This window comes from Calcarisporiella thermophila (genome assembly GCF_041956535.1).
Source record: "Calcarisporiella thermophila strain CBS 279.70 unplaced genomic scaffold VTP21scaffold_14, whole genome shotgun sequence".
In the NCBI taxonomy this organism is placed as follows: Eukaryota; Fungi; Calcarisporiellomycota; class Calcarisporiellomycetes; order Calcarisporiellales; family Calcarisporiellaceae; genus Calcarisporiella; species Calcarisporiella thermophila.
Window position 1 is genome coordinate 682,186 of NW_027192204.1, and position 25,167 is coordinate 707,352.

A 25,167-nucleotide genomic window follows, 5' to 3' on the forward strand; every position below is an offset into this window, starting at 1 on the left:
ATGCGGCATACTGTATATTTAAACAACCTTTTTGGATAATATCCTATGATTATTCTGAATACATTAGTATTTGCATGTGGCAATGTTGTTGCTTTAACGCTAATTAGATTTTAATTGAAAATGCTATTTAACTTTTGCAGATTAGTTTATCAGTTGAGTGAGTGAGAATCCATTTGTATTCTGAATAAAGTATTTTAGGTGTCTTCAAAGAATATATTTTTATATTAATAAATTCTTAATATCCTATGTACAGATTCAACATCTTCATATCTTACAACATGAAGTTCATCGGGTATATCGTTGCAATAAAAATGTAGAAATGACATTCTAATCGATTCCAATGCTATGCGTAAATATAATAATCAAGGTACTCTTTTATTTATGAAATTTCAAACAGCGAATCCAATATACTCTCATCCTATTTCGACAAATTCGCGTATTTTTTATGCCAATCAACAATAGAGAGATCAGGGTATTTTTCAAAATATTGATCTTCGTGGCCACTTGCTTCTTTTGCCTTTGTGAGAGACCGTGGGTCCGCCCATTTTTGTCCAGAAGAGAGCAATAAATGCACACGATGTGGAGGAACTGGTAGTTCAGTGTCGAAAGCAGAAGCATAAGGATATATCTGTGTTAAAATAATTTTCGGCAGACGAGTTGGTAAATTCCGCTTAAAAATGCTGAGCTCTGAATGGGTATAGGAATGCTTACCGAATCGAACCACTGTGGATCATCCGCCCAAAGGTAAGAAGCGCACTCGGAACAGAAATAGCGTAGATTACCACTGTAATAGGAGGCGGTATTAGGTAGTAGGAACTGTCAATTTCGGCTAACAAGATACCTTTTGCCAAGGTGCTATAATTAGACTTGTGCTCAATTTACTCACCATAGCTCTTGCTTTTCTACAGGATCCTCTCTATTACGAATGGCATGATATACCCTGAAAAAAAATTTAGTCTTGTTAATCATTTTCGAATTTGTTTTGATAGCCGGCTCTGGAATCAGAATTTCGAGAAACTTGCTTAAGGTACTGGGCACCTCGCACCAATTTGAATGTTTCTCTCTACAATTTCATGTGAAAAGGAAATTTAAGAACTCTACAACAATCAAGATAAATGACGAAAAGTTTTTCATACCTCAGCTCTGATGTTGATGCAACCGCCAGATCCACCCTGAGTTTTACGGCATATGGAGCTTTGAAATACAATGCGATTTACACAAATGTTATCGACACATCATATTTAATGTATTGGTCATTCGACAGGGCATACTCACCAATAGCAAATCATATATGGATATGGAGTACTTGATTCGCATGTGAATGCGATTTTTCCACAATGGCAAGATCCTTCGAGCAACATGATTAATAATTTTACTTGCGAGTACTGGTGTAGCTAACCAAGAATTGACCCCTACACAAGCGAATACAACACATAATGCAGTATACTAGATTAGGAAGGCATACAAACGCCGCTATTTATTTAGAGTGATATTTTTCCTTGAAAAGCCCTACGGTTTATAATAATATCTTGAGCTCTACATCTGAAAAATCTTAAAGCTTGAGATTATTATAAAGCCGATAAGACCCAAAAATCTTCTAAAATCAATTGGAAAAAGCTCAATCTATGGTGTTGAAAACGATGCTATCCTGTTAAAACCAATACTTAGACTTAAATTTTGTATATAGAGGCCATGTTGTGAGTTTTCGAATGAAGCAAGAGTAGAACTTTGGCTTTCACAGAGATCAATCATAACTGGCGATCATCGCAAGGATTCATCGATGTGTTTACTCTTTGATTTTCAATATTTATCAACTCTTCTTTATTGGGCAATGTCTAGGATAACAACTTAAGTGGGAAATATTTCTTTTAGTGTATACACTTAATTTGAAACTCCAATCTTTTGACTCTTGCGGTGTTCAAGAAGTATAGTTATTTAAAAGAGATTAATTCTCAAATAAGAGGTGTATAACAAATTACTTGTATTGAAAATAATATACAGTAATATGAAATGAATTTGCACTGTATTCATTAGATTAAAATAAAAGCAATTGGGGGATCATAGAACGAACAAACAATAGATATTGTTCTATCTATAAGGCAAAGCGAAAATCGGGATCCCTATCTGTAACTTCTTTAGTGCCTTCCATTTCAACGGTATTCGCATTGGATTGGCGTTCCCGACTTCGATTTAGATAATATAGATATATTTTAATGGTGAATGCAAGTATAATAGTAAGAAGAGTCGCACAAAAAAGGATAGTGTGTCCGCGAACATAATCAGGTTCATCGTCTTTGCGATATATTTGAGTTCCAGTAGCACCTACAAATTGGGGTCATTATCAATCTCAAATTTAATTCTTTAACTACAGAAGTACAGAGTTCATTTTTTACATACCAATGCAATTGGCTACACTTGCTATGAATCCAATAGCCACTGCCCTCTTTTCAGCAGGGTAGAAGTTGGCGTTTGCCCACATAAGTCCAATAGGAGGAGCAGAGCCCATACTATTATTTATAAGGCAACCTTGGTTAATAAGAAATGAAAAAGCAGGAGGGAAATCAACTCTAATAATCTCAGAAAAGGGAATACTTACGCCGCCACGACAAGGAAAACTGCAAAATATCGCACAGCATTATTTCGTGCCAGCATCAAAATCAAGTATCCACAGGCTCCCAGTAATCCGACCGCTGCCAAGTGGAACCCTCGTTCGAATCGATGGTCTGAATGGATTGCGATGGAGACACTTACAAAGAAAGCCACGAAATTAGGAGCAAAGGTAAGGGCTTGTGAAGTATATTTATCATGGCCCATTTCTACAGTTTAAAAAGGAGAAATCGTAATCCACAAGAATATAATGCAATGAAAGAGGATGCAAATTACGATTGATTATTGTAGGCAAGAAGTTGGTCAGCGCGTATAGCGCAAAGGTAAATGTGCTCCCAACAAGCGCGAATAGATATACCCGCGGCTCCTTAAACACCTCCAACATATATTTTTTGTTAGTGCGGGTCATATGAGGATCGAACCTTGCATCTTTTTGAAGCCGAGCAACCGCAACAGCTCGCTCTTTCTCAGTAAGGAACTTGGCGGTTAGGGGAAAATCGGGGAAATAGAAATATACCAAAAAGCCAGCGATAACCGAGGGAATTCCTTCGATTATGAACAGCCATTGCCAGGGACGGAGTGGATCACCAAGACGGGTAATCCCAAAAGCGAGGAGCCCACCTAGAATTAAATAATAATTACGGCGGGATGATGATAGCAATAGCAGGTTCATTTCTTACCCAGAGCATTAGCCTATTGAAATGAAAAATATATAGCACTAAGTATCTAACCAAAAACCTATCTATTAATTTATGCTCACCAAACTGGCTGCGCCATTAATAATAGCAAGCCGAGTAGCCAATTCCCGCTTTCTATACCAGCATGAGAGATCTTAAGCGATAGCAATTTACGTGAAGTTCAGGTATATAAATCATAATGCACTTACAGAAGACGCACCCCGGGAAGAGGCCTCCTTCGAACATACCTAAGAGACTATAGGGCGTTTTAGTAAGGCTTGGCTTGTCGAATATCGATTTCATGGTTTACGGTACAATCTTGTAGCAAAGAGAGACTCGAAATTTTTGACGAAGCCCATGCCAACCGCCGCAGCACCCCAGCTTATCATAATGAAGGCAAACCAACGAGAGGGCCGCAACTATGTTTAAGCCATAGAGTAAACATAACAAAACCACGCGCAATATTGATTGGCTTTTACCCTCTTAAGGCCGATATTCGACGGAATTTCCGACAATGCATAGGGGAAAAAATAGATGGCCACGCACCACAGAAACTGGCCTTCCGAAAGATTCAAGTCCTTCTCCAAGCCCGCCAACCTCGCCTAATAATACAACCACATTAGAGCCAGTGTGTCAGGCAAACTCTTGGGGGCGAGTACATTTGCGATATTGGCTCGATCGAGGAAGCACAGGATCAGAAGAAGCACCAGGAACTGCAGCGTTGAGTTAGCATTTCCCTTGGTTCAAGAGAGCGAAAGCCAAACGGAGACCAATACCGGCAATAGAAACCCATCGGTTTTTCTGACGACTCTTCTCTCTACGCCGTCGAGCTCGTCGACCGCCTCCTTTTGCAGAGAAACCTCAAGGACCGCAGCATCATTCATTCTATGTAGTGTAAACTCGAGAGTAGTCGAGGGTTGCGGCGGGCCTAGCGATACTTGCTCTTTATATTGTTCGGCGCATCCTTAATCTTTCTGGGACAGCGCTGTAGGTGTGGGAATGGGGCCGCCAGGGTTACACTTCCTCGAACCTACGGCGATGATTCAATGTCAGCTGATACGGATTCAGGGAGGGGTGTTATTGGAATCCAATGATTTCTCGTTTGCCTTGCTTGAACAAAGTTTCTTTTTGCGAAGGGCACAAAAACTTTTCACAAGGCGAGGCTGGTACTCCTCAATCCCAACGTCTGCTCTCTGAGCGCTCTTATTGGCTGAGATGTTTTCGTAGATTGTGGCTGTGGCTGGATGGACCAGTGATTTCCTCCGGCGGGATGGTTGCTTGCAAGTAGGATGTATTTTCAAATTTAGTTTAAAGTTTAAAGCTTTCTTTGTAGGGGCGGCTGCAGAAAGAGATAATTACTGCGATCCTGGAGATACCTAAGGAGATAACCTAACCTGACGGAGGTTTATGTGGATTTTATAATAACCTAACCTAATCCAGATATCAACCGAACTAAACCCGCTAATGCTTAATAGGTTTGGACTAAGACATGCTAGAAGCAAAGTGGTTAGTTTTTAGTTTTAAATTTGTGTTATTATAAGGGAGCGTTAACTAATAGCCTCTGCAGCTAAGTTCCTACCTGATCTCGGCTCTAATCGAATAAACTTTCTCCTAGACAAAATATAATCTACAAAACTCAAACTCATTACTGGGAACTGTATGCATCGGTCTCGTCCAAGATAACGGGCCAAAAATTTCAATGATTGCTATATTGTAGTAGTTATACTTCATCGTTTTCTATAATAATAAGTTTAAATGCTATCTGCTCTTCGAAAAACGTTATGGAAATTTCGATCTTTCAATCTAACTAGTATTAAAGATAAAATAGAGTAATTACAGGTTTTCCGAGAAAAAAGCAAATAGAGAAGCAATATAATGAAATACAAAGGTACGATAAAAGAAACCCATTAATACAACAACCGCCCTGCAAGTTTCGGGACATTATGGAAACCTCGATTATTTAGGAAAAATATTTATCTCATTAATAAGTAACGCAAGAACATCGATTCTTGTTGACATCGTCATTAACACAATGCCCACCGCTCACACCATGGAACACCATGCAGTGAATGCTACACCCAAAGTTTCCAAAAGCGCAGGTAACTAAGGTAGATGAATTAATTTCACATTAAAGAATTTGAAATGGTTTAATAATGATAATTGTTAACTTACAGTCTGGACGCTCATTAGCAGAAGGTTCACAGACGCATTTTCCACCAATGCAACTTCCCATGCTACGACCGTGGAACACGGAACAGTGTAGTCGACAGCCCTGATCACCTGATAAAGGACATACTCCTGAAATAATAATTTGTATATTAGATTGGGTGTGCTACTATTAGAATAATGTTGTACACCTACGGTCTCTCGAGGGCTCAACGCTAGGGGCAGCAAGCACAAGGCCGGATGAAAGAAAGAAGACAATTGCTACTAGGCCACGCATTATTATTTGTGATGTGATTATTTTAAGTATAAATGAGTGTTTAATGAATGGGATGGGATATGGATGGAAACTTCTCGGGAGGGTCTCTCTTTATATACACTTTACGGTGGCAATGTTTCCAATAAATATGGGACCTCTTTACCGAGAATATGTGATATTATTCGTTTCGATTGTTACTCGAGTTGGAAATGACTTTTGAACACTACTTTAAATAGAAATCATATCGATGACCATCCAACACGGTTAACGGATTGGACCAACAGTTATCCTGGAAAATGAAACCTTGTGCCATCAAAACTCCTTTAAGATAAACCCTGACTCTCGAAGGTAAAAACCATTACCAAATCAAGTAGATAGACCTAATATCCCCGGTTCGAAATTTTCATTGAAACTATTCGAGGGCGTAAAAATTTGAACTTGTATCGAATTAGCCAAAGCGATATAGTAGACTCTATGACACAAATTCTACCTTTACATATTTGGGTGACTTGTAGCAATAGTGAGGCCATGGATCATTTGTTAAGATTGCGTCTGATATATATACATAAGAGTTTTAACCCCAGTGTCACTTAGTCGCTCTATACACCTCATTGAGGAGCTCTTTTGGTAAGGCTATATGCATAGATACCTGATAGAATGTGTAAAAGATACCTTAAGTTCAAATATATTACAAATGTTAAATGCAGTGTAATATAAATCATCTTTCACATACTGTATATATTGTAGGTATGTATATTCTCCTAAAAAATGGCTTAGTTATCCGAATTATTTAGATGATTATAAAAGCGTAGTCAATAATAATTGATAGTGACTGATCAAGAAGGTTTGATTTTGTGAATAATCTGAGCGGCGTAATTAACTTACTTTTTCTATGTTCAAAGCAGGGATAGGAGGAGATCTACAAGGGAATCCCTTAAACACTATTGAAACTAATTTAGCTCCGGAGCTCAAACGTTTCTAGTGCTAGAATAAATTCTATCTGAAGCATATAATAAAGATTGGCACAAATTTTTAGCTACAGTCATTGTACTTACTGTAAATACAATATATAAATAGAAAAAATATTTTCGGTGTTGCAAAAACTACCGGAAAGGATGCTAAAAAAATCAAACCGATACAGGGATTACAACAAAAGTCACTTAAATTCCATTTGGTTAAGCTTATATCAAATGGTTATATGATAGCCATGTAATCTCTATATGGAAATTAGGTCTTTGGATCAATTCGCCATTGTTTGCCTCAAATAAATCATGGTATAAAACTGGATATTTTAATGAAATCCATGAAAAATTATTCAGAAATTACTGTTACCATTGAGGTTTTTTTCTACAACTTAATAAGATGAAGCTCCTCAGTATTAGATTTCTCTCCCTCGTTGCTCTAGCTACCCTAGCTATTGGAACACAAGAGCAAGTTGATGAAAATGACACGCTAGTTAACAATGAGCCTAATGTCAATTTAGGCAAACGCGAAATCCGTATCCATGGAAGTAATGAGGTCGGCCTTCATCAGCAGATTGGAGAGGTAATTAATATTATTTGGATCTTTAAATGGTTCAGTTGAAGTTTTAAATTCTGCGCCTTGCATTAGAATAATCATAATGGGACAAAGAACGATGGCGACGGTAGTGGAAGTTTGAATCAAAACATTAACAAACAAAATCAAAAAGGCATCAACTCAGAAGAAATTTCAACTACTATCGAAGAGGAACCAATATCCTTATTAACTGAAACTCTAACTCCAACTCCATCTCTTGTGTATTCTGAAAGATGTTACACTAGCATTATCACTATGACTTTATCATGCATTTCTCCGCCTTGCAAGACCCCAGATCCAACCACCATCGTAAATTGTGTTTTATGATTCTTATGAAGAATTTTTTTTCACTTCTTAATAAAGTAAATATTTATTAAAATGAGCTTACATAGCCATCATAACCAGTGTGGAAAATATGAATTTGGAATCAATCGTCTCATTGAGCAACACTACCTGTCTTAAAACGCAATAAATCTCTCATCTATTTGCATTTAGGTTCTACTGCTCAACTCATGAATTTGAATGTAGCCAGTTGGATTGATTTAATGTCTAATTCTATTGCCAACTTTTTCTATTAGTACATGATTATTCAACATATTAATAATGAATATTAATTAATCTAGGAAATAGATCATCAGATATTAATATTGATATTAATGGTAGCACATACTGTATAATACAACTTAATATGTTATAAATTAATTCAGCAGATGCTTGTCAAATGGATTAATAAATTAATTATATACAATTAAAAAGTAGCTTAAAGTCTGATTTTGGCTGCAATATTGATTGGGCGATTAGAGGTGATATTTTGATTAAACTCGAGGACAAATTTCGCCTCCTTTGCCTCTTGTTCACGTACTCTAGTTACATTGCCTCCTTTCTTAAGGATTATAGACTCGGGTAGTGGCTTGGGTTTTGTGAGAAGTTTTGGCTTTGAACTGGACTTGAGCCTGGTGGAGCTGGCTGAAACCATAGATTGGGCACCATCATACCTGTAACAAAACCCATCACTAGTTGTATCCATAGTTGACCAAACCTGAGTATTGAAGGGTGTAAGAGTATCATATATTGAAGCAGTGCTTCCGTCGGAATTCGTTCCACTGTATCGATATACAAAGCTCGGGTCCCGGCTTTGCCAATCTGCCCAGAGTTTGTCAACAAAGGCATGATGCATATAAAATATGGGGCTATAGTAAACATGAAATTAGCAAATGATAAAAAAGTTCACTGTAAATGGACTCTTACTCGTTTGGACTTGCCAGATCTAACATATCCCCACCAACTCCGACATGAATACTATCATGTGGCACTTCGATCGCCGAACGAAAGTCATCATAGTCATCTCTAGTAGATATAATGTTCTGGAGTCTGTAGGGATCCCTAACCTCGTCTTTGGAGAGGTTTATTTGTCTCTCAAGACAATGTGGGGATGCTGAGCCATCTCCAACATAGGTTACTTGCCAATTTGCGAATTGTCCGTTGGTTACACAGCTACCGCTTCCCCCTAACCAACTATTAGAAAATATTGGACTATTATTGGCATCTTCGTAGTCTAAGCTCCAATCCTATATGGAGCAATGTTAATATTGCGATAGGATACGATGGATGTGAAGATACATACCCAGTATGGGACAACAACATTGGGGTTAGTTGACTGAAGCGCTTTCTCAAATTCACGTACAAATGCACGATGCCAAGGGAGAAATTGCGGGTTTTGATGGGCGTAATACCTAGCTTGGGTATGCCATTTTGAGAGATTGTCATATCTATTGGGTCTAGTTCCTTGATTTAAGGCTTTGACGGCGTTGATAAAATCCAATCTCTCGGAATCCGAGAGCTGACGGAATTCTTTTCGGACTGAGATGTTACTACATTGTCCGTTAACAAGTGTGATTAGAGTTAAGAGAATTATAGCTAGGAAAAGCTTGATGAAGCAGATTAAAAGATAACGTTCAGTGTCAATTGGGGACATTGTTCTGAATAAATCCTTGATTCCAGCGGAAAATTTCCAAAGAAATTATTTCCTTTATATCATCTAAGGTTGCCTAGAAAATTGGCAAATTAAAACAGGTATCAGGCATAGATACACTTTGGTATTTAAACTGCGATTGATTTTAGTCTAATTTTTTCGTGGGAAACGCACGTTGGCTTAAGTACAATTTACGTATGCACCTCCCGACCAGTCGAATCAAATCCCTGATTCCAGTACTTAAATGCTTTGAAAAGTGATCCTTGCGTAGCAAATTTGCCAAATTATATATCAATTGTGGGAAAAACGGCTTTACGTAACAAATTAGCTCATTTATTAATACCTCGTAGCAAGAACAGCTTCGCCAGAATTGAAACCGTGCGATACACTTTCATGCTTTATGCTTTTGTTCAAAAACAGACCAATATTCGCTAGGTCTAAAAATAAGCATTAAGAAATCCACGAAAATATTTTGGTAGGACATTCGGGTTTAATCCCTACGGCCTTAACTCTAAATTATGTTAGTATTTGTATTAATATAGAAATCAATTACGCTCATTTCGTTTATGTATTACTGATAAGGAGAAAAGATTAGTCGGGTTTAAGGATTTGACTAGTAACCACAAAGGCTAGAACGGATTATTCTAATATTAGAATTCTTTTCTTTTAATTAAACAATATAGTGAGCCGATATCCTATTTCTTATAAACTAAAAAACTACGGGCTAATATAGTGAATTAAAGAACTAAACTACTTTTAAATGCTTGTTTTGATAGTTTCATTACTTAAGAACTAACTTTTAAGTTGATGTGCTAGTATAATTGAATAATATCGACGAAAGGAGAGCGAGGTACAAGGGGCGCGAGGTAAAGTATAATACAAAATATCAACTTTTAACCCTTGTCTTTTTTATATCAAAAATGGTCCTATTCTCTAAGATTCTATGCGGATTAACAAGGATACATTTAATATGTTCATTAAAAGATGCTCACTGAACCGGATGTTTATGACACTTGAACGAAACTGTTTAATATCTATTATAAATCTTGTCCGAGTGCCAATAACCTTCTACTGTTGCCTATTGCCAGCATCATTTTCCTACAGATTAAATATTTATGGCGTCTATTGTCATTTAGCTCTACGATCAGCTAATCTTGGGTTTTTATACGGCGAATTCAGCCATTTTTCCGGGAGGATGGGCCAAAAAAAAAAATCAAAGCAAATAAGAGTAGAATAAAATCATTTTATACTGTATGAAAGCGTCCTTTCTGGGCGGATATTTTCTCGAGATTTAATAGTTCATCTATTTTACACTCATTTGTCTGCTGGATTTCAATGATATGGGCAGAGCGATGCATTCTATAACTATTTATTTCAGAATTTCTCTTAATATTTATTTAGGACAATAGTTCAATTCTTATATTCGATTTATGTAGATAATAGTCTTATGTTTAAAATTATTCTATAGTATAAATGCAGGGATTTGATATAAATCACTCCCTTGTTATAAAACCCCGGCATGCTCGGTTCACTACAGTGAAAAACATATATTATCATGCTTTTTGTTTCTTTCTTTTTTGTTTACAAACAGTTTTTTTATCATTTCACTAAAATGAATATATTCTTCTGGGTAGCGCTCTTTCAGATGTGCTTTATTACGTCGGTAGTCTATGGTAGTTCAGTTGAGAAACGTTGTGCCATACCGTCCAAGGCTGATACAGGCCCTTGTGAAACTATCACGGTACCCTACATGTATCGTATCGTCCAATGCCCAACTACTACATACACAACTTCTTCTTGTTCAACTGGGACGCCTATCGTTATATATGGTAGAACCATTCCTCCTGTATATTGCTATTAAATTTGTTACTTTGTTACTTTTATATTAATTCGTTGATTATTCGCTCTGATGGAGAAATGTACCCAAATTCCGTAAAGTAAATATTCATTATATATTTTTTCATTAAATACACGTTTTCCGAACAATTCGATTATAATATTCTCTGAATGGTTTTACATACGAAATATCCAAATATACTTAGTCCTTGTTCCAAATAATGATATACTTGATTAATACACTACAAATAAAAGTCCTGTAATAATTTTGCGGAAAATTGTTTTACATGGGCAAATAATATTATGATAGATTTCTAACAAACATTGTCCCTAGTTGCTCTATTTAAATTGCTCTATCTAAAAGAGGAGATCATTAGCAAGACCATAAGGCTATTATACTCTTCTATTGTAAAATAAAACTAGCATTAAAATCATTTTAAAAATTCTGCAAAGTGTCCAGCAATACCTCGGAGAATATTTGCCGCCTTCTGCACATCCTTAAAGCCTCGTCGATTATTCGATAATAAACTCAATTGTTAACTTAGTAAAAATCAAAACCGCAAGGAAATAATGTCTTTGATGGAAGATATTTCTGAACTAAATCAAGGGTTTCATCACTAAAGAATGATCAATATCTTCGATAAATTAAGGAATTTTAGACAAGTAATAGTAGCCAGGGTGCACCTTACCTTGTTTGAAATAAAAAAACACCCTTGTTTCAAGAATAAATTATTTTTAAATAGTGAAGAAAGAAACAAAATAAAAACAAACAAATATCCTGTTATTCCGGCTATAATGTTATTGTTATTATATGTAATTACGTTAATTTTTTCCCGAACTGCTTTCGGGGTGGATTTAAGGGCTATTGGGCTGCTTCAACCTGGAGTGGGATTAGAGGGATGTAAAAAATATTGCTTTTATCCTCGATACTTGGTCGGCGGGTTCCCAAAGCTTTCCTTCAGTGTAATGAATAGCCTAGGACTTAGCAATTACACTTGGATGACGCAATCACCCTGTTTCTGGTGCTTTGCAGAAGGAACAGAGTGCGCTGAGAATAAATTTTGCTGCTCCGATAAATGCGAAAATGGTAGATGTACTGATCATAAGGGAGTAGATTCGGGAAAATTTTGTGCAGAGTGCGATGCGGGACCAATTAAAGCGATAATGCCCTTAGCAAAACTGCCACCAATTTTAGGGAAATCTAACAAACCTGCTCCGGAGGGACATATTAGAAATTGTGATCAATCTTCGACGAGTCCTGCTGCTGCTGCTTCTCAGTCACCAACGGGATCACCTAGCCCAGCAGGAGCGGCTTCTCAATCGCCTGCAGAATCGGGCGCCTCTCAGTCACCAACAGGATCACCTAGCCCAACAGGAGCGGCTTCTCAGTCGCCTGCAGAATCGGGCGCCTCCCAGTCACCAACAGGATCACCTAGCTCAGAATCGCCTAACTTGTCTAACGCTTCACAGTCTCCATCCACGTCTCCATCCACATCAGGATCTTCTACTAAATCGAAGAAAAAATTAACAATTACGCTTACGACGACTGTTTTTGAGGATGCTTCTCAATCGCCTGCAGTTTCGGGTGCCTCACAGTCACCAACAGGATCTCCTAGCCCAATAGGAGCAGCTTCTCAATCGCCTGCTGCTTCGGGTGCCTCTCAGTCACCAACAGGATCACCTAGCATGTCTAACACTTCACAATCTCTATCCACGTCTCCATCCAAATCAGGATCTTCCACTAAATCTAAGAAAAAACCAAAAAGTAAGCAGACGACTACTTCGCAGAAATAGGTATACACTAATAAGAATTAGCAGAAGATATCACGCCTTTAAATTCTTATGATAAGCTTAATGAAGGCGTGTAATGGATCTGTTCTAAAATCCTCTCTAAAATAACTCCTTTATTTTAGTATCGACTAGAAATAATTTTACTTACTGTCTGTTCTATTCTTATAAAGTATATTCAAACAGATATAAGCTGATGGATATGCTATCAATTTATTAAATTTTTAAAAAAAATAAGGATAAAATTAAGTCGTCATATTATATCTTTTATTGTGTTATATTCACTTCTTGAATAAACTTTTCTTATAGGCTGGGAGTTTGTTTGATTTTTAAGAATAACGCATATAGCAATGTGTCGTTGCGCCATACATTGAATTGAAATAATTTTACTAACATTTCATATTTTGATCTATTGAATTTCTTTTGGAATTTTTTTAATAAGGGGCAAACTCAAATGCATTGCAATCTATACTCATATGTTAAATTTAACTACCCGTATTCAGACGTGAGAAGGGTTTATTACTGCACGTACTCGAAAATTAGTATCTAGTTTGCCTTTACTCTTGGTGAACAGATATATCAGAAGCAAAAGTTAATTAATCGTAATATTATTCATTTGATGAAAAATGCACTAAATGAACCTGCTAAATAAACCCTTATTCACTCACATATCTTCCTATGCGTAAGTTACTAAAGAAAGCACAACATATCAATAATATAGTTCAGATCTATTAAAATTCATATTTTTCATACTCCAAATAAATAGTTTAAACCTCACGCCATTTACCATATTTGACCAATTTATTTTTTTATAAATTTTTCGATATAAGGAGAAATAGCTTATGGCAATTTGAAGTATATAATAATTATACAATTATTAGATCAAATCTAGTCCCTAACTACCGCGTTTGTTCAGTAGGTCAGGACTAGATTTAATGCAGTACGTTACAATTTTCACAATCTGTTCAGTGAATAATGCGAACTCTAAATGTTATAATGTAAGTATAATAATAAAGGTTGGTTATTCCAGTGACTAAATCATCGAATTTCCTATTAGAGTTTAGTTGTGTGGAACTATATTGGTGATATGAGATGAAAATTTTTACATTCTGTACTAAATTTAATATTATCAAATGTGGCGAAGTCATTCTTAATGCCCTATTTTGTAATGCCAAAAGGATTCGTGAAGGCTTAGCTCGGCCAATTTTCCAATTTCCTATATTGATGGTATCTGTTGAGAAGTTGTAAAATTATCGTATAAATATCCAGAGGAAATACTCAGCATTAAAAGTCTTAACATTTAGCTTTTTATATCCGTTTTGTCCCAAGGTTAATAAACAGATAGATATGCTTTATTCATCCTTGATTATCTTTCTGGTATTTTTTGTCGTCGTTTTGCAAGTTGATGCTTGTGTCTACCAAATCTCTTGTCTTTATCAGGGTGGTGGGGTGGACCAGGGATTGACCGATAGATGCTGTGATGCATGGGGAGGATATAAACAAGGAACATGCGATACGGACTGTCCGCAAAAAAGAAATAATATCAGAGGCTGCTGCACGCACGGAGGAAGAAGACACGTAACTTCTACATGCTTGGATTGTTTTGGGTGTGAAAACGGAAAATGCTAAAGTTTACACTATAGCAAAGACACATCTAATAATCTGCTAATAAGTTAATTGGAAGATTTATGTTTTATTGTAAAAGGGTATATCTTTGCCCTATTTTTTTCACATGGAGTCGAATAAAAAAATGTTTCCAGTTTTTAATATAGCATGTAATTTCATATTAGATTATTTTTACACTGAAAACATGGAGAATGAGGGTAGGATCTGAACGGTAAATATAAACAAGAACGAATAGGAGCCTTGATCTGTGTTTTGAATTTTGCGATTACTTACCGAAATTTCGCTTCCACCTTTGCAGTTATTATAATTAAGTGGAATGTTTTCCAATGTTGCATTTACGATTTGCAGTAAGTGCTAATAAGAATGAAGTAGTTTCCATAGCAAAGCAAAGGGCTATATCGTGCCATACGGCAAATTAAATTGCAAATACCTTTAAATAAAAATAAAGGTAAACGAGGTCAATTTAAAAGTGTTTGTTTATTTTCACCTCTAGATTTCCTGTAATGAAGAATATTATGCATGTCAATTCAAACTTATTCCCTTACCTCGAATATTGCTTCTGCCTACGGCATGTGGCAATTCAAGCGAATTGCAGTTAGACAAATCAAAAATTTATTTTATTGTTGTGATAATTATCTCTTCGATTCAGATCAAATCACTTACAAGATTAACTCATGTAGGTATTTATTATTGAGAAATTGCAATGCTAAAAAAGTAACTTTGTGTAAGACAATTTTTGTGTTCTTGTGAATACTTTTTAAAAATGTATTCTTTTATCGACTAATTATATTGAAATAGCAGACCCTCTGCTAAATAATAATACTATTAGACATTTAGCATTCATCATTTGCACTTGAAGTATATGCTATTAAACTTCAAATTAATTGAGGATAAGTATTTGTTTGTGATTGTCCATGAGGGCCAATTATATGTATTCAATATGAATAATTGTGTGTATGTATCCTAATAAATAAAGCGACGGGGGTTATCTAATGGCAACGGGGCGGCAATTACATAACTAGGAAAAAGATAAGCATTCTTAGTGAAGCTAATTGATTTAGGCAAGAATCTCTCTTGGGTAATTCGCTCATGCAATATCACTTGGCATCTTAAAGTTAACTATCATAACGGAGGGAGATCTGCAATTGCCAATTCTTTTTCCACGCTCAAATCTTAGTTTTTTTTTTTCAGTCGCGTCACTAAAAATGTTCTCATCGCTGGCTGATGAACTTGTACCATATATGATTCTTTCCGAGTAATTCAGAACATCAACTTTCAAAACAGCCTCCAAGTGTACCTGTGCATAAAAGGAGAGGTCCGAGATATAAACGATATAGCAACTCTGCACACTCCACCTTCATCTTCAGTCTCCAAAAGGCTATCGAACTTGGATATAATAGGCTACCCTTTCTAGCTAGGTAAATTGTAGATGCTTGTCAATTTGAGGCAAGCTCTGACGCCATTCTATACTTGAAAAGGGCCACACAGTCTTTACTCAATCATATTCCTTCATTCTCTTTTCGCTCGTTTTAACCTGAAAATAATATCAAGTATGTTTTTGGGTTTTTGATAGAAACGCTTAATTATACTGAAGTTAATGTTAAACTTTCATTAGGTATATCATTTTGCTTCACCTCATCCTGACCAGTCTTGTTGCAGCTCAGGTATTCGCAGCTATTAACAATACAGTATTTCTGTCCCAATTTGGAGGCAGAATTGAAAATATTGTCGAAGTGGTCGCCGACGGCAAAGCAACTCCTATCAGCTCAAATGAATTCCTTTCTAAGCTTGGAAAAACTAGCGGCTGGCGCGTTAACAATGTTGCTAATACTCGCCATTAGTCAACGAAAGTATAATCTACCCCAAAAGCTGAAGAAGAGGAAGTATTGACGGCTTGTGTTCCGCTGATCAGCCGAAACCCCTATGCCAATCCTTATTCGCCAGCAATGGTGAGTACCCCCTATACCTCGACGCGCCGAGGATATGGACCACCTATACCGCTGGATCAGTACAGTCTTGCATGTGCCAAAGACTCGCCTTCTCCTTGCAGCATTGCCTACACCGTGCAGGCGAGCACAAGTAATGGGTTAAGCTACGCAATTACTACTAGCGATTCACGTACTTGGAGTAACACATGGATATAGTACGACTCGTTCAGAAGGAGATGCCTTTACCCAGAAAGTAGCCGATTCCATTGAAAATTCACTCTCTGATAGCTACAGCCACACCGATAGCCAATCGGTCACCGACAATGTCTCGCGCACACTCACAAATGGTTATCAGAAGAGCCACGCCACAATCAATACCAGGGGGTCTGAAACGTTCTATAGCAAAGATTCCCACTGGGATCAATCCGCTAATGTTTATTTCCGCAGTGGTGATTACAAAGAAGATTCAAGTTGGTGGAATATCGATGCTAAGATCTCCGGATGTCTGGGTGCTTCAGAATTAATGAAAGCTATTACCAACTGGAAAGCATGTGCTGAAGTTTCTAGCGGATACGGAGAGAGTAAATTTGAATCCCACAGCAGGGAGAACGGGGTTGAAGTTTCTGCGTCAAGTGGAGGCTCTTCGCTCTACAATTTCCGTGGCTCTGAGAGTAGCACTAAATCCGATTCGTTCACTGATACGCACACTGAAGCAGTCGAAAACTCACACAGCATCAATAGAGGCACATCCGACACGACAACAAAGACTAAGACCGTGACACATGGTCATACTGAAAGCTTTGCAACGACACACAATGTTCAATTTTCCAAATCTGAGAGCCACGAAGACCAGAAGAGAGGTGCCTGGCAGCGGGCCGTGAATAATGGCACCACTTTCAGCCAGGCCCAAGGCTACACAGTGCAGTATCAATTTCAAGTGGCACCAGGCAAATGTAAGATGCTGGTAGCACTTCCTTATGCCACTATTATTACTGTGCCATTCTTATGCGTTAGTTCGGAGCAATTGTACGAAATACGCTACACTGACATTATCAACCTGGACATCGATCTCGAAAAAAAATTCAAAAGTGCCATCGGGGTCGTTAACTGCGGTGCCGAGCGCGATGATATTGATCTACCACCCTTCGGCAACGATATGAGCGAACTAGACACAGCTGATTCTACTAACAGCATCCGATTCGGTGATATCTTTAACAGTTCCAGCAAACTTACATCTAAGAGTGGCGAATTTTCATTTTATTTTGAGATAACTGGTAAGCTTGTTCTATATCAAGGCAGCAATACGATATGGCAAAATAGTATCGACTACTTAACCAACTACCCTGTGCGTGCACGCATAAACGAGAAAGGCCACTTTTTAATTGAAGCGCAAAATATCTTCAGCAAAGTTAGTCCGCCCTATCATCAACCCGATGACTAGACTACCGTTTGGTCTACTACTGCAGTCAATCACAATTATACGATTGGAGTGCCTCGACGTGCTAGCCTGCAGCAGATAGTTACACGTTGCTGCTCAAAAACCGAGGCCAGCTAGCATTATATGATGCGGCCAGTATAAAGACGTGGTGTGCAGTGAACGCTGCTCGTGAGAGTTGAAACTATCGCTTCTGTTTTAAGCATCCCGAGATATACCGTGCACCAACTGACATGGTGACTAGTGGTCCTGAGCGAGGTCAGAAAGATTCACATAACGAGATAAGCAACGAAATCGAATTACTAAAAAAGGATTCCATGATTTCTTTGAACTCTGATTGCAACAGTAATTTAGCGCAAAACACCGGCTTAGTCTCGCCAAATGGACGATTCAAAGTAATTCTACAGAATACCGGTAATCTAGTCATAAAGGATAGCATGCGGACCATGTATTCCAGTTATTCTGCAAATATCAATGGTACTAAAGGTCCATTCCAGATGGTCCTGACCAACATTGGCGAGCTTGCTATTCGAGACGTTACAAAACGATTACTATGGAAGACAGTAAATGGTTTGGACCGCGAAAATCCACCCTATACCGCGAAAATCCTGGATGAAGGTCGGTTGGCCATATTTAACCGTCATGGTAATGAAGTGTGGGAATCCTGGCCGCAACGCAATAATAGCTACTCCTTAAATGTGAATAGTCCCTTCTTTTCTTCCTATTGCCAATGTGATAAGTGCATTTCACCCATCTGTCTCTGCACGGATCCCAAACAATCAAATCACAACGGCACATACTGTGGCGCTCAATTAAGCACTCTCTCTATTAATCTCAACTGCAAGCCCGATTCGCTATACCAGTGCGATGGAGTATATGGCTCTATAGTAAAGGAAATTGATGCCTGTACCCATGGATGCAGGAATGCTACCTATGGGCAGAGTGTATGCAAACCCAAGCCTTGTTTGCCCGATGGGACATTGGTCCAAGAGAAAAACACCTCAAAGCGCCGAGCTGCACCCATATTCTATATTCAAGGATGTAAACGCCGCGAAATCACTTACGCGACCCTGCAATGTTTGGGTAAAAGTAACTCGGACATCCAGTTAATTGTCCCTGCAGACCTCGCTGCCATAGTACTAGGGCCACCGATGACAAACTGGGACAATAATACCTTGCTTAAGGGAAGCAATAATAATCGAGCGCGTATATTGGATGCAGAATTGCAATGCCCGCTGGATTCCTGACCCATCAACATTAAACTGTCTTGGAAAACCAAAGAATGTTTTGAAGATTTCTGATAATGACCTGAATTCAATTCCAAAAGGTAAAGATTTGCCTTCACGTGCAGACGGTACACCACTCCGGGGAAGTGCTGAGCGTGTATATTGGATGCAGAACTGTAATGCGCGCTGGATACCTGACCCATCAACTTTTAATTGTCTTGGCAGGCCAGAGAATGTGCTCCAAATTACGGAGAGTGAACTTAATTTAATTCCTAGAGGCGATGATTTGGCCTCACGTGCAGATGACACATTACTCAGAGGTAGCGCTGAAAAAGTGTATTGGATGGAGGGCTGTCAGCGGCGATGGATTCCAGATCTACCAACGCTACAATGTGTGGCTGGTTCCCATCCAAATATTCGACAGATTTCAGACGCAGATCTATTTGTTATTCCAGGAGGCCAAATTCCACAATGCCGAGCTGGTGTCACATTTTACCGGGAGGAAAACATTGGTGGTGAACTCAATAGAATTCAAGGAGAAGCTTGCAGATATTCACCCATTGACTTAGGCGGATGGGGTTCAGTGAGAGCGGATCCAGGAAATGTTTGCTTTTTGTATAAATCCGGAAGTTGCACACGGGGCACTTGTCATGTGTGCGTGGTCGAAGAAGGATGGGACAAAACTTCTCCTCTTCATGACTACCGTAACATCGAAAGCTTACGATGTGAACCAGCAGACGAGAAGGGCTGTAGTAATGCGGGATGCACTTATAAATAATGTGGCTCGGGGGTCCATCGTGGCGGAAGATTTGAACCCAAGCTACCGAGTATTTAAATAATATCAAATAAATAGATAATGTTCCAAAGCCTTTATAGCTTTAATATCATTAGTTTAATCATTAATGTATTAGTGATTAAAGCCTCATTATATAATTTATTGATAAACTTAGCTTTTAATTATTCAATCCTAGGCAATAGAGTAAATATCATAACGTACATGACGATGGATCCTTAATTTGTTCATCTATTTGCCATGTCTACATTGCTTATGAATTGCTCATCTAGCTAAGATATTCTCAAAAATGGAACTTTCCACTTTGACGCTGCTATCTCGAATTTTGCCCTTTACTCTCTCTGTCAGCTGTTGCCAGCCCTAGATCGTTGCATAAGAAAGCGACTGTTCGCATATGTCGACTGAAAAAAATATTCGAAAAAATTTCTGCGATCAGTTTGGGAGACACAGGCATAATGTTAACTCAGATATTGCTCCGTGTTGGATATCTATGGAATAAATCTAGTGCAAAAGCTGACCTGGTGGTCTATTAGGGAGGTATTCTGACTCCCACCACTGCAGGAGCCATTAGTGCAAGAATGATAGCCAGCGTTCCTCTAATTATAGAGGAGATGGTCAAACACGAGTATGCTATTATTCAAGATTCAGACTTTGGCAAATCACCTAGTTCTGTTAAGGTAAGCTCGGCATCAATATATTTGTTTTAAAAAAAGACTAATGAGGTTATGATCAACTCAGAGATTCCAATATTTATCCATGGGATATTTAGAGAAGAACTGGCTGCGGGATATGGTGAGGAAGAAGATTTGGTCATTGTTAAAGCATTGCGCATTGATGCCTAGTTTGCGCGGTATTTATTCAAATTTCATGTTTCGATTTGAGTTCAATGTAAATAGTTATCTGAATATCATAAAATAAAAAAAAGACTGTAGCTTAGAGAAAAATAACAAATTTATGAAAGATGGTGGCAGAATGGGTTTTGTGCAAGTCACCAGATCGGCTTATAATCGCCATTATTATACCAAGTCGCTTAAATGAATTGATTAAATAATCTCCTTGCAGTCATAAACAGATACTAGACAAAATCTGTGCAGATAGGTAATACTTGCAGATTGGTTGTGGCTATTGGTTGGCATCAAAGATAACTGGCATTTTAAACCTCCATTTACTCCATGTCTCCAAATTCACCACTAACTCACACATAAAGTGAGCAATGTTTGCCTTGGTGGTCCTATCAGGGATGTAAAAGGGATGGCGAATTGACTCACTAAGAGTATACTCGGAAATATCACCGTCGATAAATGAGTCAGGGCGGACAACAGTCCACTCGATATATGGATGTCCAGTCTTAATCTCCTTGCTGATGTACCCAGCTGAGAGAACATTGTCCGTGTATGGAGGGATCAAGGTTTTCAATAATGAGACAACCGTCTTCTCAAAGCGGCTCCGTACGTGAGTGTCTGTCCCAACTGGGTTTTCAACACCAACCGTATTTAAAAGGATGAACTTAATTGGAGTGGCTGGGCGTATTTTTTCGATGGCGCAGCAAATCATTTTGGATGCCCTCAGGACCAGGTCGTGTGGGGGAGCCCAAATACCTAAAAAGGCTCTAAGCGATCAGAGAAGGTGATTTACATAGTACCGGGAATTAAATGGCAGTTTCCTACCGAGAAAAGGGACCCCTGCATAATTTAGATTATGTCCTAGGGTGGATATGACGGCGTCACATCCTTTGACATGCGCGATCAATTCGTCTTCACTGAGGTCAAGCAGACTTGCTTTAATTAAGCAGAGCTTTGGGTTGGAGGCAAGTGTAGCGGCCAGGCTATCAGGCGAGCGAACAATGGCTCGTACTTTGATATCCCTATCAAGTAGCTGCTGTAAGACGAGCTTTCCGACGTTTCCAGTTCCACCTACAACTAATACACGCATTATCCGGATAAATTTGAAGAGTTTGTTGGCTGCGTAGTTTAATTTCGTGGTTTCACTGGCAGATTGTCTTTTTATAGTCTATTTTCTCAATGCCAAGCTGCTTGCCGCTCAATTACAATGACTACGTCATTAGAGCCGTGAAAAAAATTACCCTTTGAGCAGCCAAGCCATTTCATGCGATAAGCCACAATCGGGAATTTAAAGCACAAAAGGAAATTTCATCTATGAAAATCCTTTCTATAGATTGTTCCAAAGCGTCTGGTGGCGTGGCCACGTGTAGTGGTTGTATTGCACGAAAACCAGGTTTTGTATATTTATTTCAAGGGATGATCACCGCATTAGATGCATTAACTTCTATAATACACGGAGCTATTCAAATAGCTTTAGGATAAAATTTAGATTATTAAATTGTATTAATGTAGACAACAGTAATCCCAGTATATTTATATACTGGTGATCATATGTACAGTATGTATGATCACACACCAATGAACAACCAAGAAATCACTTATATTTTAATATTTATTAGTGTAAATGAATATCATGACAATCCGGATTTATCTTAATTTACAACTTATATAAGCTAACCCTTGCTCTACTCAATCTCTTCCCGTTACAATCCATCGTCAATGAACTTGTTCTGCCTCATCCACCCATCATTCAAGAATTTGGTCATATAATTGCGCACTCCATCGGCCAATAGTACCACACATTTTTGGCCATATCCAAGCTCTCTTGCAACTTCAATGGCGGCAGCCATTGCAGAGCCGGAAGAACCGCCACATAGCAAGCCCTCTTCCCGAATAAGGCGACGTGACATCAAGAAAGACATCTTGTCATCAACTTTGAACCACCTGTCGACAATCGACCGATCAAGTGCACGCGGAATAAACTCATGACCAAGTCCTTCAACCAAATAACTATTCACACTGTTATTGAGCGATTCGGGTTGGGCGAGAATTGACCCATGAGCATCTACTGCCACAATTTTGACTTCAGGGCATTTCTCCTTCAGCTTGCGTGCGACTCCAGTCACTGTGCCTCCTGTACCAGCAACTGCCACAAACATATCTACTTTTCCGCCACAAGCATGCAGGATCTCTTCTGCAGTAGTATCATAGTGAGCAATGGGGTTGTATGGGTTATTGAACTGGTCTAAAATTACAGAATCTTTGATTTCTTTGTTTAACCGCTTGGCAACACTGATATTAGAATCAGGCGCATCCCATTTGGCTTCACTCGGAGTGCGAATAATCTCAGCACCTAGTGCTCTTAGTACATCGACCTTATCCTGAGAAATTTTCTCGGAGAGTGTGATGATAGTGCGGTATCCCTTAATAGCAGCAGCGAGCGCCAACCCAATGCCAGTATTTCCCGATGAGGGTTCAATTATCGTACTTCCGGGCTTTAGAATGCCTTGCTTTTCAGCCTCCTCAATCATGCGTTTACCAATACGATCTTTGACGGAACCACCAGCATTGAAGAACTCACACTTGGCAACTATAAATAATGAAAAAAAAAATGCAGTTAACAACACGGATCCATGACTGATAAAAGCTATCCAATTATTATAGTACGCAAATCACACTTGAGTCCCTCTGAATTTGCTATTCTGTTTATACGAACGAGAGGGGTATTCCCAATATGATCAAGAATAGAGTCTAAGATAAGAGGTTGTGATACACTGAATTTAAAAAGGAGGTAGTGTTAATATTCAAAATATATATGATGCGAAAAACACAATACAAAGTCAGATTCCAGCGCGCACCTTTTGACATGGTTATAATCGTCCCTCACAGTTGGATCCCAACAAGGATTGTCAAGATAGGCAGGATTTGCCTTGTCGATTGCTTTTGTCATTTATTGTCGCTTCCAAGATATGATGGGAAATGAAAAAGAACCAGTCCTTTTTATTTGAAACTTATAGTTGTCGAAAATATTGAAGTATTCTCCTATCGTGGGAAAAAGGGTGAGCATGAACGTATCAATGTGACGTGGAGTCCTAAAAGTATACCCAGAGAGCCATGATTAAAAATGCACTTGAATATTTATTATTTCACGTTATGATGTCTGCAAGCTGAAGTGTGATGACGCATAGCAAGATCTTATAAAAAGTACCCATAAGAAAACTCCGATAAAAAATCAAGTGATCATTAGAGAAAGAAGATTCGCAGAAAATATATTGGTTCAACCAAAATTAAGTTGGTACAAATGTCCAAAATTCGGCGCATAATAATGCTTGGTTTTTTAAATTCTCGGCCATGAGCATATTTTTAGAGGAAATGAATCTCCGATATCTCCGAATAATCTTCATAGTAATAAACATTATCGATTTCAGATTAAGTCACAGTAGATGACACGATAAAACAAATTAAAGCATGCTCCCGTATGGTATAAAATCTGTTTGGACGTCGTTGGAAATACATCTTGCAAAAGTATGTGACGTTGCAGTTTGTGACGCAACACTATCTCTAAATTTACTGTGTTTCTAACTAGCTTGCCAGGTCAATAAACCATTTGAAATAAGGAATGTAAAATCCATCAATCCACATGCATCTTAATACAGATGATAATATAAAACCTATAATCTAACCTTCTTCTCAATAAAATGTTGAATATAGCACCTTTTCGAAAAACGTTATCATAATCCAAAATTTTAATGTTATAGACTATATTATTACTACCCTTAGAGGATGGAAGTAGACAAAATCGTTAAAAATACTATACAAAATAATCACAATCCTTAGAGCACATGAAAGCAACATTTAAATAGGAAAACTTGGAGCGATAGAGAGGGGTTGAAATTGTAAAATTGTAATATGCATTTTGGGAAGCTTTAGGTTTCTGCATGTCGACAATTTTTGTGCTTTGGATAGTACTAAGTATTGTCAGTGATTTACTATTAGAAGTTAATAAAAAGAGTGCAAATTTTAACATATTTTATGTTCACAATTATAATAAAATTGCGAAATAATATGGTTTACTGTATGTCTGTTTATTCCATAAAATCTCTCCCCCCAACAATTCGCAAATTGACTAATCCTCTGTAGAACACATAGGGCTCGTTAGGCCAACAGATTCAAAGATTTGACATGAGGCTGATGGATACTAAAGAGCTTAAAGCCTTATACTGTAAGCTATAAAAGACTTTAGTATATTTAAGGGTCTTATCTACCTACATAACACTTTTCAATTCCCAAATATCATACTACTTAGACCAACTGTAAATTACATGCTCAGAAAAACCTTTTCCATTCATTCTTCAGTATTCATATTATTATTATTCGATATTAGAAATCTCTACTCTATACTGTGGTATTTCCAAGACACTTAAAAACTCTATTTAATATATTAATCTAATCCTGCGT

At 38.0% G+C, this 25,167-nt stretch overlaps 10 protein-coding genes across 10 annotated transcripts; 4 read left to right on the top strand and 6 right to left on the bottom strand.

Annotated features, from left to right (window-relative positions):
• Positions 1–418: 418 nt before the first annotated feature.
• On the bottom strand, positions 419–1,361 carry VTP21DRAFT_2561 (uncharacterized protein; the record flags this gene model as incomplete). Its single annotated transcript, XM_069392767.1, has 6 exons — positions 419–628; positions 712–784; positions 887–940; positions 1,023–1,063; positions 1,137–1,194; positions 1,276–1,361. 6 exons carry the CDS (start codon positions 1,359–1,361, stop codon positions 419–421), a joined length of 522 nt encoding a protein of 173 aa, XP_069250449.1.
• Positions 1,362–2,092: 731 nt separating this feature from the next.
• On the bottom strand, positions 2,093–4,168 carry VTP21DRAFT_2562 (uncharacterized protein; the record flags this gene model as incomplete). The annotated part of the gene is made up of 11 exons (XM_069392768.1): positions 2,093–2,322; positions 2,398–2,507; positions 2,597–2,816; positions 2,884–3,228; positions 3,288–3,300; positions 3,368–3,438; positions 3,494–3,540; positions 3,600–3,703; positions 3,764–3,886; positions 3,944–3,997; positions 4,061–4,168. 11 exons carry the CDS (start codon positions 4,166–4,168, stop codon positions 2,093–2,095), a joined length of 1,425 nt encoding a protein of 474 aa, XP_069250450.1.
• Positions 4,169–5,265: 1,097 nt separating this feature from the next.
• VTP21DRAFT_2563 (uncharacterized protein) lies at positions 5,266–5,727 on the bottom strand (the record flags this gene model as incomplete). Its single annotated transcript, XM_069392769.1, has 3 exons — positions 5,266–5,387; positions 5,457–5,582; positions 5,646–5,727. The coding sequence occupies 3 exons, from the start codon at positions 5,725–5,727 to the stop codon at positions 5,266–5,268; spliced, it is 330 nt and encodes a 109-aa protein (XP_069250451.1).
• Positions 5,728–7,068: 1,341 nt separating this feature from the next.
• VTP21DRAFT_2564 (uncharacterized protein) lies at positions 7,069–7,590 on the top strand (the record flags this gene model as incomplete). Its single annotated transcript, XM_069392770.1, has 2 exons — positions 7,069–7,251; positions 7,318–7,590. 2 exons carry the CDS (start codon positions 7,069–7,071, stop codon positions 7,588–7,590), a joined length of 456 nt encoding a protein of 151 aa, XP_069250452.1.
• Positions 7,591–8,023: 433 nt separating this feature from the next.
• VTP21DRAFT_2565 (uncharacterized protein) lies at positions 8,024–9,238 on the bottom strand (the record flags this gene model as incomplete). Its single annotated transcript, XM_069392771.1, has 3 exons — positions 8,024–8,453; positions 8,512–8,831; positions 8,888–9,238. 3 exons carry the CDS (start codon positions 9,236–9,238, stop codon positions 8,024–8,026), a joined length of 1,101 nt encoding a protein of 366 aa, XP_069250453.1.
• Positions 9,239–12,070: 2,832 nt separating this feature from the next.
• Positions 12,071–12,865, top strand: VTP21DRAFT_2566 (uncharacterized protein; the record flags this gene model as incomplete). The annotated part of the gene is made up of 1 exon (XM_069392772.1): positions 12,071–12,865. One exon carries the CDS (start codon positions 12,071–12,073, stop codon positions 12,863–12,865), a length of 795 nt encoding a protein of 264 aa, XP_069250454.1.
• Positions 12,866–16,303: 3,438 nt separating this feature from the next.
• On the top strand, positions 16,304–17,968 carry VTP21DRAFT_2567 (uncharacterized protein; the record flags this gene model as incomplete). The annotated part of the gene is made up of 4 exons (XM_069392773.1): positions 16,304–16,335; positions 16,398–16,564; positions 16,644–17,816; positions 17,880–17,968. The coding sequence occupies 4 exons, from the start codon at positions 16,304–16,306 to the stop codon at positions 17,966–17,968; spliced, it is 1,461 nt and encodes a 486-aa protein (XP_069250455.1).
• Positions 17,969–18,081: 113 nt separating this feature from the next.
• Positions 18,082–19,913, top strand: VTP21DRAFT_2568 (uncharacterized protein; the record flags this gene model as incomplete). Its single annotated transcript, XM_069392774.1, has 3 exons — positions 18,082–19,054; positions 19,176–19,643; positions 19,705–19,913. 3 exons carry the CDS (start codon positions 18,082–18,084, stop codon positions 19,911–19,913), a joined length of 1,650 nt encoding a protein of 549 aa, XP_069250456.1.
• A 1,076-nt stretch (positions 19,914–20,989) lies between these two features.
• Positions 20,990–21,799, bottom strand: VTP21DRAFT_2569 (uncharacterized protein; the record flags this gene model as incomplete). Its single annotated transcript, XM_069392775.1, has 2 exons — positions 20,990–21,465; positions 21,535–21,799. The coding sequence occupies 2 exons, from the start codon at positions 21,797–21,799 to the stop codon at positions 20,990–20,992; spliced, it is 741 nt and encodes a 246-aa protein (XP_069250457.1).
• A 613-nt stretch (positions 21,800–22,412) lies between these two features.
• On the bottom strand, positions 22,413–23,659 carry VTP21DRAFT_2570 (uncharacterized protein; the record flags this gene model as incomplete). Its single annotated transcript, XM_069392777.1, has 3 exons — positions 22,413–23,299; positions 23,377–23,483; positions 23,568–23,659. The coding sequence occupies 3 exons, from the start codon at positions 23,657–23,659 to the stop codon at positions 22,413–22,415; spliced, it is 1,086 nt and encodes a 361-aa protein (XP_069250458.1).
• Between the last annotated feature and the right edge of the window lie 1,508 nt (positions 23,660–25,167).